We start from the raw sequence: 11,675 nt of genomic DNA on the forward strand, positions 1-11,675 counted from the left end.
AACACATGTACATTGTCATCATCCACATAATCACGTCATGTCATCACTCATCCCATTTGGTGTAATTTTTACACCATTACACATGTATGGTAAACCATGTATAATGAAGCAAAATTGCATTAAATGGGTAACATATACTGTGTACTATAGCATATCATCATTGTGCCATCATTATCCTCATCATCAGACATGAAGTATGTGTGTGCTGATTAAGTTACATCATGTCTTTTAATGCTCTTGCACTTCATGGATCAGTTGAGTGAACTCAAATGATCTCCAGGTAGATGGCAGTCTCAGTGTCAGTGGAGGCAGGGCTCTGTCTTTCTCTTGCAGCTCTGTTCTCCAAGCCTCCTTGTCTCTGTCCTCCTCTTCTCTCTCCCCCTCGCCTCTCTCCTCCTCCCCTTTCTCCCCCTCTTCTCTCCCCCACTCGCCTCTCCCCTCTTCTCCTCCCCATTTGACCTGTCTGGTACAGAGAGAGTTGTGGGTTATTAGCAATTCACTTAGACACCATGTTCGAGTATTTCTCGAGTAACTTTCTGTCTATGGTAGAGTACTGTACCTGTTTGGTGCGGACAAAGAGAGGAGTACAGTTCTGGTATACAAGCTGGTAGCTGCCATTGGTGTAGATATGGGTTACTTCTGTGCAGTTGATATAGAGGGGCATCTGGTCTTGGTAGATCCCCATATCATCAGGATACAAGGCAGGCCTACAGTTCAGGGCATGTCTATGAAGAACAAGGGCCAAGTGTTAATTTGAAATGACTATTAATCCGATTAATCAGATTAACTGATTAATATTGAAATGACTGTTTGTGATTCTGGGAAATTTCTTTCCGAGCAGTTTAATGTGGGTGCATTCTCTTCCAAATTTCTGTCCAAATTTCCATTCAACAATAGACGTTTGAGGTGTTTAAGTTGGCTGTTGCATCAGTTTCTTACCTTCCGGTCCTCTTCCGACAGCAGCACAGGAGTAGGAGTGAGAGGAGGAAGACAGTCAGTGAGATGGACGCTGCAGGTATCACTGTCCACAGCAGAGAAGCTGTTGGTCCAGGAAGATAACACAGACATTAACAAAGTGATCCACCAGACTGAAGTCTTCTAGACATTTTACAACACGAAAGCAGGCAGACTCAGTCGTATTTAATCTTCATACTACTGTCACACCAGAAGACCTGTCAATGGTACACTTCCCTGGTGTGTTTTTCATGATTGAAAGTCCCACTACTTACTTTCTCCTCTACGCAGTAGTGTATGTGAGTCATTGCCCAACGCATTGATGGCGAGGCAGACCACCGTCAGTGGTGTGGCCATGTGCCCCCTCAGTATGGCTGTGAGGGTACTGTTTTTTGAGATCACCGACGTGTTGTAACCACTAGGGGGAGTGCTCCCATTGACGCTCCAGGTGACCGCAGGCCTGGGGTTGGAGTCCACCGCACAGCGACACAGCACCTCAACCCCCTCCACAACACAGGAGGAGGAGAGATGGAGGATGAGCGGTTTATCTGGAGGAGAGAAAAAGGGAGGATGAGAGGGAGAGCATGAGAAGTGGGTTGAGCAGCAATACTGTACTTAGTTGATAGCATTATAGCACCTGCCCAGAAGGTGCAAAGATATAGTGTACCAGTGTACCAGTTCAACAGTCATTCCCAGGATGTGATTCGTCACAACAATTACAACAATGTAATATCCTAATTCAACATGAACTACTGTTGCAAAGCAGTATGTAGAGCTGCACAAATAGCAGGCATTTAAACCCATGATTTGTCCAAACATGGAGGGTGCAGAAAAGGCTCACATTGAATGTTCAAGGAGGTAGGCTTGGACTCTGCTTGACCAATCAGGTTTTGCACCGAGCAGCGAACCCTCATGTCTCGGGTGACGTTGTACACCCGGACCGTGTGTGTGCGCTGGTGGAGGTTGACAGTGCGTCCATTTTTGGTGTAGGACCAGCGGTACACTGACACAGGCGGGTCAGCTTTACAGGAGCAAGCCAACAAGGCATTCGCCCCTTCCTGGACATTCGAGGTATGGATCTGGACTGTTACATCTTTTGGAGGAACTAGAGATAAGAAATAGCAGCAATGAGGGTTCAGTGTTGTGTCTTGGTGATGATGTCTCAGTGTTGTACACAATCAACACAGTTCACTATTGTGAACAAACACCAACCACAGAACGTAAAACGTTTTTTCAGGCATCACAGAACAAGGAGAATACCCGAAAAAAAAAAAGGACTTACATATCACATGGAGCTCTTTCACATCTGATGCTTGTCTGTCTCCTGGATACACAGCCTCGCACCTCACCCTGGGTTTAATGCGGTATGACGCAGTAAAGGTGAGAGAGGCCTGTAGGGTAGGCCTCTGAGCCTGGGGCTGTAGTACCTTCACCTCCCCGTACTCACTGCTGTTCTCCTGGGCTCCTCTCTCCCAGTGCCACGTGAGCGTGGGGGGCATGTAGGGGCAGGAGTAGCTGATGGTGCAGTTCAGTGTCACCACCTGTCCCTCTGTCACTGAGCCCACACTGCTGATCACTGGGGGCTCGGGGGAGTCTGTCAATGAGGGAGACCGTCACACCTTACATGAAGTACCTGTGTACTACTAACAACATTAGTAGGAGTAGTGCTCCAGAGAAAGACTAGAGAGTAATATGTGTTGATGCAAGAGTGCACGACTGAAGGTCTGTACAGTAGGTGTTTTTTTTTTTTTCTACAGTTTTCTTTTCTCTGTTTGTTGTGGGGGGTTTTCTAAGTTTGTGCTGTTGTTTCTGCTTGGTGGTATATCATTTTGAAGTTATAAAATGAAAATAAGTATAAAAAAAGTATATTTAAATATAAAAAAACAAAACAACAACAACAACAACATGTTGTTCCACAGTAATTAATTCACTGCTTTGTAATTACATAATAATGTCGTTTAATGTTTTTGTTTGCCTCCACAAGTGGAATAGGGACAAATGAGCATTGAAAAGAAATCCCTCTCACCTGATACAATAAGATGGATGCTCTTTGCCTTCCCCCACTCCCTGTCATTCCACCTATCCTTGTCTCCAACGTCCTTCAGGGCCAGCTCATAGATACGTGAGTCTCCTTGGTGGACCCTGTCAATCTTCACCGAGCAGTCTCCATTTGCCATATTGCCCCATAGGACTGTGCGCCCGCGAAACTCTCCACTCTTGTCTTCACTGTTGAAGGCTGTGGTCCGGAGAAAGAAGGGCCCATCCCTGTAGCGCAGCCTGACCTCCATCCTCACTCGCTTCCCCCTGTGGATGGGATAGGCTGGAGGAGTGAAGGAACAGGGGATGACCACACAGGAGCCCAGTAGGACTGGGACGCGGGCAGGGATGGAGGGAACAGGGGTGAGAGCGTGGGCGTCCCTCCACAAGCCTGCTGCTGTAGTGGAGCAAACAGAGCTTGTATCAAACGCTGAAGCTCCTGAGCATACAACAGTATACAGTATAACTGAGTGTTTCTGTTCGGGTCAAGGTAAAGACACATTAAGTAACAACAAACAAAGAACAGCTTTACTGTAGTAAACACACAACCCACGTCGGCCCACTCTTAAAACGTTGTTGTAGAGAAGATATAACCTTCCTTCATAACGCACATTCTCACAATGCAGGAAATTACCAAGAAATTAAATGTTTCCAACCGACAGATGTTGAACTGTTCAAATATCTCTGCAAGTGCAAATATCTCTGCAAATATTTTTTGCCCGTCTAACTGTTTGTGCTTGGCGTGATGCAATGTGTCAAAGAGACAAGATTTCACAATAGAGTTAAATTTAGAAAAAAGAGAATGAGGATGCTGTGTTTGTTCATCATACTGTACCAACATGGTCTCTGTGATTTTCCTGCACATTTTTCCTTAACCCCCATGTTATATTGTACTTCGTCACGACTTATTTGTTTGCTTTAAACTAATGGATGATAGAAAATATTTGCATTCCATTTTCCCCATGCAGTATGTCAGTTTGTGTTGCCTGACGCAGGGCACACTGTCCTGCAACTCATGGTCATTGTTGTATTGTTTTAAACCTAATTTACGGATCAGTATAAATCCTACATTCTAAGATTTTTATTTGGTGGAAAGTCTATGTTGCATTGAATATTATTGAGTAATTGGGTTAGGGTTAGGGTTTACAAAAGTTGAAGGCTAATAATAGTACAAATTTAAGATTTTAACTATTGTTATCTTCTACTGTAGACCTGTGTCAGTGATAAGGCTATGCATCTTGAAATTAATATTAAGGTTATTAGCATGTAAACATCTAATAATGGGTAGGCTACTCACCGAAGATCACGCTGCACACGAGAAACATCTTGTCCAGACGCATGACTTCAACCATGCTCAACAGACAGTAGAGGGAATGAAGGGGTGATGGAGGAGTAGGGGGAAGTTGGATTGGTTTCATAACGCCCTGGTACCATGTATTTCTTTTTTTAGACCGTTCATTAAAGGCTTAGACTTACTAATTTGACACTTTTTAAACACATCCACTGGATTATCCAAATTGTTCATGCATCATTGTGACATATGCTACATAGGCCAATAGTGCAGACCTTGGCACACACACTACTGGATTATGGGACATTGTGTCTTTGCACAGACCGAGGTAAACTAATGTGTGATGATACAGTCACAAGGCTATAATAACTTGGATTCAGTTAACTATATTAAAAACGGCAAATCATCTCTAAGACTGTAGATTCCATTGCCTAACTGACAGACAAAGGAAAGAGACACATCAGCAGATATCTGTGTTAGAAGCATGACGATGATACGGGTGATTCACTCTCATGCTGTTAGCCATTTCCTGCAAGGCTTTAACCACTAAATTCCCCCTCATGGACTCCCAACCGTTATGAGCTGTATGGATGGTACTCATGCAAGGGAGCCAATCTTAGATAAGACAAAACACTTATTCATAATCTTGATTACAAGGTTCAATAACAAGTTATTAAATGATAAAAAAAATAAAAAACGATTTGACTTCTATCCACTGATTTTTTTAGAAGTTAATTAAAGGATTTTTTAAATTCAATCCAATAACGTGGCCAGTGCTCGTCCTGACTGCAGACTGAATAGTGTCTGAGGACCAAGTGTTATTCATCGGTTAAGACAAAGAGATAGGCAGACAAAGCAGCTTTTTAGGAAAACACATGAGAAAACATTTTAACATTGACTTGAAAAGGTGCCATACGTAGACAAATCAAAGAAGACTGATTAAATGTGTTTTGTTTTTCAGTAGAGGAGTGACTCTTGAAGATTATGAGGCAGAGTGTGTGTGAGAAATACAGTGCAGTACACTGGAACACGTGATCACTGACAACACTGTGCTTGTGGGTGGTGGAATATACACTGAATTTTACTGAATTTTACTAATTTTTACTGAATTTTACTTACTCATGGATATCTCCCATAGCTGTGTACTTTCAATTGCTAAACGTCTGTCATGATTGTAAATTTTCACACCAGAGTTTATTGTTGTATTGCTTACACCACCGTCTTTGCTTTCTGTTATCAAAGCCATATGTCTCTGACCCAGTAAAACAGTGATAAAAACAAGTTCGCAGACATAAGATTGAACTCATTGGACTATGGTCTCCGTGAGCTCCTTTGTTGAGTGTCACGTCCCTCCCACACCTGCCTCATACAGGTGAAACAGAGTCAACCTCCACACAGGTGAGAGTATATCGACCAAACAGACTGCAAGATCACAAACAGGCATAAGGGAATGTGAGATATCATCTATTAAGGTAAGTGTTCTTATGGCATACTTGACAAGGGTATTTGTACCAAGCTTCCTGCTTTATTCATATGGGTTTTGGGTTTGCACATTGGGTGTGAGTGTTTTGCTCAGGTAGAGTGAATACTTTTATGAGACAGCCTATTGTACCACATATGGGTTTGATAATGAATGTGCTTGTACAGTGTGTAATGCAGATCTACATCAGCTTTCGGTTCTCTCGTTGTGCATACTGTAGTAAGTAATTATCTACAGTATGTACGATACCTGCTTATTAGTCGATGTATCTGTACAGTGTGAAGTGTTATAATATCTAGTGAATGCTATACTGTAAATCGGCAAATCAAACATACCATTAGGCCTTCTAGTGTTCTTTTTATGCCGTACCATACCATCATTACTTCATCATTATAACATGTCATTCAGCAGCAGAGTTACCACACTGCTATAGCCAATGAGCTCGGCCCAGCAGCTCCTCCGGTCCCAGCGGGACGTGCTCCTGGAGTGGACCCGTGTCCACCCGGCACCCCTTCTGCGCTGGCTGTGCGATGCCGGGGTGCTCACCCATGCCCTCTACCTCTCCCTGCTGGAGCGCTCGCCCTCCAACGCCGTGGCCCAGGCCCTGGAGACAGTGTGCGCCAGCGAGGAGAGCAGCCGCGGGTTCCTGCAGGTGTTGAGCGACGTGCAGGACTACTACTGCGATGAGCTGCAGGCCTGGGCGGAGAGACACTGCAGGGACGGAACAGCCCGGAGACAGGAGCCCACACCTGTCAGAGTGGAGGGTAAGGCTGCAAGGCTGGTTGCACTGATTATTGGTTGTTATGTAGATGTTCTGGTTCAGCAAAAAGTAGCAGTGTCTGGTGAGGTTTGACTCAACAGCACAAACTTGGCATTTCGTCACACTGTTAGAGGAAAACTGGTTAATTCATGGTTGTAGAGTGACCAAATGCAGACGGGTGGCGCTGACGAAAATGATACATGGAACCTGACTAGAAAGTTATGGGAAAATTATTAACAGAGTCCAATTGATGTAAGCAATTGTGCGGCAAAAGCCTTCATGTCCTGCCAAGCTCTCCTCTACAAGCAGATATGTGTGCGTGCCTCTCCTTGCTCTGGGTCAGCAAAAGTGAATTCATTCATTGTATACAGTAGTCTATAAAATACTCTTTCAATCTGTTGACAAGACATGCAGTGTCAAAGACCAATACTTGTAGTCATTGTATCAACACAGTCTAGGGTAACGTCTGTCTGACTCTGGGTTGCTTTTTTCTTGTTTACAATGGTGCATGTCTAATCCTCTAATATCCACAGAGAAGAAGAAGCCAAAAAGCCCCATTGCAAAACTGTTCAAGAGCAAGAGCAAAGGATTCACTGTGACCCCTGAGTTCAAAGGTACAAATGCATTTTCATCACTACTGCTCCCTAACCTGATTTAGTGCACTTAACTGACACGTAACAGTTATAACACATTCACATCTCTACCTTTATAATTCAGTTGAGGAAGAGTTGAAGCCTCGAAAGAGTGTCAAGTCGGCTAATCTCAGAGGTAGGTAGATCGATTCAACAGTTGAGCAAAACTGTGTACTGCTGACATTTAGTCAATTGTTAATTATCATTATTTCATCGAGTGTGTTTGTGCATATGCTCATGCTACAGGTAATATGCCTGCCTATCTTCTTTTGCAGTTCCTCTTTCAGCCCACAAAACAACCCTTCTGAAACGCACAGAGCAACTTAAATGTTATGCAGAGGGGGGCGGTGAGGCTTCCAACTCTGCTTCTCACATTGAGATCCGCTATACCGACCTCTTCATGACAGAGGACAACGAATCGTTTGACAGCAGCCAACATGAGTACTTCACCCTGGCCAGTCGACGGGCGCGCATCTATGCCCACCAGGCCTGCCAGCACATTCGCCCTAGCCACCTACTGAGTCCCCAGGGCGTAACAGGCCGCCCCCCAAAACGGGTGAAAGTGAAGGGCATTGCTGGCATAGGGAAGAGCGTGGCAGTGCAGAGGTTAGTCTACGAGTGGGCACTGGGGAAGAATATGCGAAAGTTCAACTGTCTGTTCGACCTCCGCTTCCGTGAGCTCAATCTGATCGAAGCCCCGCTGAGCCTACTAGACCTGCTTGGAAACCGATTCCTCTACCTAGAGCCTGTTCTACCAGACCTCTTGGCCTCGCCGGGCTCTTTGCTCTTCATCCTGGATGGGCTGGATGAGTTTAAGTACCACTTGGACTGGAACGCTCCAGACAAAGACATTAATGTGCAGTCTAAGGTGCCGGTATCAGAGCTGATGGTGGCGTTGATCAAGGGGAGTCTACTTCCAGAGTCTTCGGTCATTCTGACTTCCAGGCCATCCACCGAAGCCCCGAAGCGGTTCTTCCAGCGATGCTGTGTGGTGCTGGGATTCGAAGAGGACCAGGTGAAAGAGTACACCTCCAAGTTCTATAAGGATGCCAAAGTGGCTGAAAATGTGTACAACTACATCCAGCGCAATGACAGCCTCTTTGTGCTGTCCTTTATCCCTCTCTATTGCTACATCATCTGCACTGCCTTGGCTGAGTTCTTCTCCAAAGGGAATCAGGATGGTGGCAACTCACAGTCTCTAGAGTTAACCCCACCCAAGACAGTCAGTGAGGTTTACTTCTGCTATCTGTTTACAGCTGTCAAGCACCATGCACTGAAAGGGAAGGCTGAGAGGAGCACCCCCAGATCGGAGATACTTTCTCTAGTTAGGGAGCAGCTGACAAATCTGGGGAGGTTAGCTTACGAAAACCTCCTTAAAAGCAAGATCATGTTCGACAGACAGGACCTGGAGAGCTATGGTCTCACACCGGTGGATATCCAGAGCACCTTCCTCAGTCAGATACTGGTGCCTGTAAAAGAGGAGACGGTGGAGATGTTTTCCTTCTTCCATTTGACCGTCCAGGAGCATCTGGCCGCCCTGTATTGTGTGATCAACCTCTACAAACAAGGAGACATCATCCAGGCTCTGGACTTCTGGTGCTTTGGGGAACTGCCACCTCTCTCCACCTCCACACCGCTACTGAGCCAAGACCTCCACCTGGACCAGACCAGAGTGGAGGAACTGCAAATGTTCACCCGGTTCTTCATGGGGCTTCTCCGGGCCAGACTAGGCGGCCAGTTGGATGGACTGGTCCTGGCCCCTCTGGAGGTCGGTGAGGAACGGGAGGACATCCCCACCAGGCTGGGTATCTGGTTCCAGGCCCAGCTCAAGGGCAGGGAGCTAGCCAACCAGAGAGCACTGAACCTGCTCCACTGTCTGATGGAGCTGCACATGGAGGAGGCCACCAGAAGGGCAGCGCCGGAGATCAAGAGACTGAATCTGTTTAAGATGAAGCTGAGTGTGGTGGACTGTGAAGCCCTGCACTATGTGCTGCAGTTTTCCCCTCACAAACTAGAGGAGCTCAACCTAGGCTATTCGAACATTGGGAACCGAGGACTGCGCAGGCTGGGCCCAATACTGCACCGTTGTGAATCTCTCTTGTGAGCATTTCTCATCTTACTTATATTTCATGCATAATGCTCAACTCTTTACCAACTTGAAATTAACTGACACATAATCTATTTGCTTTAGCGAATTCAGACCACTGTGGTAGTATAAGATGAGATTTTACTTTGACAAGTATGTAAAATGAGGGTAAAGCAATAACGATTGTAGGAAGAGATTTCTACAAAAGACTTGTGTACACTGTACATTCATTGTTAAACTAATAAATAGACTACTCACAAGATATATATGACAGAGATTGCACAACTCATTGATCCATACACTGAAAATAAATGCTTTTCCACTTTCAGTTTGCGATACAACTGCCTGGACTGGGAGGCAGCCATCTTGGAATCTGCTGTTTTGAAATCGAATGAGTGTCAGGTGAAGAAGCTGTTGTAAGTGACTCTAATAATAGTATCCCAATATGTTTGAATATCTAACTAAGTTAAGCTAAGTTTTAACTTTGTTAATTATCAGTTCAATGATCTGCCTCTGCCCTAAAACAATTACAAAAAGGAGTGCATTTTGAATTGCTTTTTAAGTTATCATAGGAAAATGTTAACATGTTGAAACTGTATGTTTTAGGTTCTATATCCCTCTCATCCCATACTCTTGATTTACTCTCTTGTGCCCTATCTCAGTATGTGTGGTAACAATTTGGGACCTGAAGGGGTTTTGGAGCTGTGGAATGCTTTGGAACAGAACACCACAGTGGAAGAACTCTACCTGGACATCACTGGTATCACAGAGAGAGGAACGGAGAACATTGTCAACTGCCTTAGCAAGAACACCTCCCTGAAGACATTAACGTAAGAGAGAGAACAACTTATTTTAACGTTGACAATTTTGCTCTACATATGGTCACACTGCCCTCTAGTGTGATATACATTTGTTGCAATGAAAATATCTGACAATATCTTCTTGGTTATTTCTCCATCCCAGCATTGTGGGGAATGACATTGGGGAGGTGGGGAAGAGGAGACTGAGGGAGCTGGAGTGCAATCGGCCAGGACTCCGGATCATTGGGAACTTTGTGGACGACCTGGAGCTGTTGCAGGCCTACCTGGACTGGGTGGATGAGATCCAGGCTGACCCGGACCAAATGGACTCTGTGAAGAACGCAGACGCCTTGCAGTCTGTCCTGAAGGGACTCAGGGTGGGAAACGAAGGGGGGGAGGGTGGGGTAGAAAAGAATGCAGTCAAAGCCCAGGAGCTGGAGACCAAGATTCTGGGGCTGCTGAACTCCCCCAAAGCGCTGGCTGGAGGGAGATGACTGCTTAGCTCTCATGTGAGATGGAGTTGAGATGTGAAGAGTCATAACTTTGGATTGTATACTGTGTAATGATATTGACTATTCATGTTTTGATTATCATATTTCCTGTGAATTACCCTGATTTTCTTTCTCCTGTTGGGTAGAGCTCTAGGACAAGCCCTACAGTAAATTAATCAGAAAATGTTGTTCAAATCTATTAGGTCTTTTTTCTTGCTTCCTTGCATTGAGTTAGAGAAAAATATTGAATTTGAATAACATCTATGCTACAATAAAAAAAATATTTAAAAAAAACAGTGATACAAAATAATGCCCAGGCTGTAGAGTGAAGAAGATGGAAATTATTGGGAGCATTTTAGATGTGATGCCAGCAACCCCTCCTATTTCCAGCTCTCATCCCTCATCAGAGCTTGGAATCCAACCAGCTACATTTCTGTTTTTACACTTACCTAGGATATTGTTGTGTGTGAAGATATTTACAAATGGATAAGTCAGAACAATTGTATTGGATACATTGATTTATTGTGCCATATTCCACCTGTTATGATAGGGTTAGATTACGTAACTCATTAGGTTTTGTCTACAATTGGCAATTTCTTGTGTGTATAATAAGTCTTAATTATAGAAGCCTACAGCATGTCACATACACATGGTGTGGAAGGTTTTTCAGCTATTTCCATATTTACTAAAAGTGTAACCAACGCCAGTTGGTCTAAGAATGGCATACAATTATATAGATACACAAGAGGCCTCAAAGTGTCCACTATTGCTACAGTATAATCATCAAGTGGTATGAACAACTGTCTGTCTATATCTGTCTTTTTGCCAGTTGTTTAGAAGCCCTTCCATGCTGAGTTTACCAACTTGACTGGCTTCAATATTCTTCCGTTACTCATCAAAATAAAAATGTTGCTAGAGTGTTGACGCACGATAGAGAATTCTTTTTACACATGCAGTTATTAACACCTACTCTGTGGTTGATGCTGTAAAGAGAGAGAGATGAGAGAGAGAGAAGAGAGAGAGAGAGCAAGCAAGATAGAGAGAGAGCAAGATAGAGAGAGAGAGAGAGAGAGAGAGAGCAAGCAGAGAGAGAGAGAGAGCAAGCAGAGAGAGAGAGAGAGAGCAAGCAGAGAGAGCAAGCAGA

General features: G+C 44.5%; 2 protein-coding genes across 2 annotated transcripts; one reads left to right on the top strand and one right to left on the bottom strand.

Annotated features, from left to right (window-relative positions):
• Positions 1-265: 265 nt before the first annotated feature.
• Positions 266-4,331, bottom strand: LOC310810746 (sialic acid-binding Ig-like lectin 14; the record flags this gene model as incomplete). The annotated part of the gene is made up of 8 exons (XM_083678594.1): positions 266-463; positions 560-725; positions 940-1,039; positions 1,230-1,502; positions 1,796-2,059; positions 2,237-2,548; positions 2,981-3,388; positions 4,289-4,331. The coding sequence occupies 8 exons, from the start codon at positions 4,329-4,331 to the stop codon at positions 266-268; spliced, it is 1,764 nt and encodes a 587-aa protein (XP_083534720.1).
• Positions 4,332-6,198: 1,867 nt separating this feature from the next.
• Positions 6,199-10,534, top strand: LOC310810665 (NLR family CARD domain-containing protein 3-like; the record flags this gene model as incomplete). Its single annotated transcript, XM_083678513.1, has 7 exons — positions 6,199-6,526; positions 7,056-7,136; positions 7,240-7,290; positions 7,430-9,254; positions 9,570-9,656; positions 9,903-10,070; positions 10,204-10,534. The coding sequence occupies 7 exons, from the start codon at positions 6,199-6,201 to the stop codon at positions 10,532-10,534; spliced, it is 2,871 nt and encodes a 956-aa protein (XP_083534639.1).
• Between the last annotated feature and the right edge of the window lie 1,141 nt (positions 10,535-11,675).

Source organism: Argentina silus (assembly GCF_951799395.1).
Source record: "Argentina silus genome assembly, chromosome: 10".
Taxonomy (NCBI): Eukaryota; Metazoa; Chordata; class Actinopteri; order Argentiniformes; family Argentinidae; genus Argentina; species Argentina silus.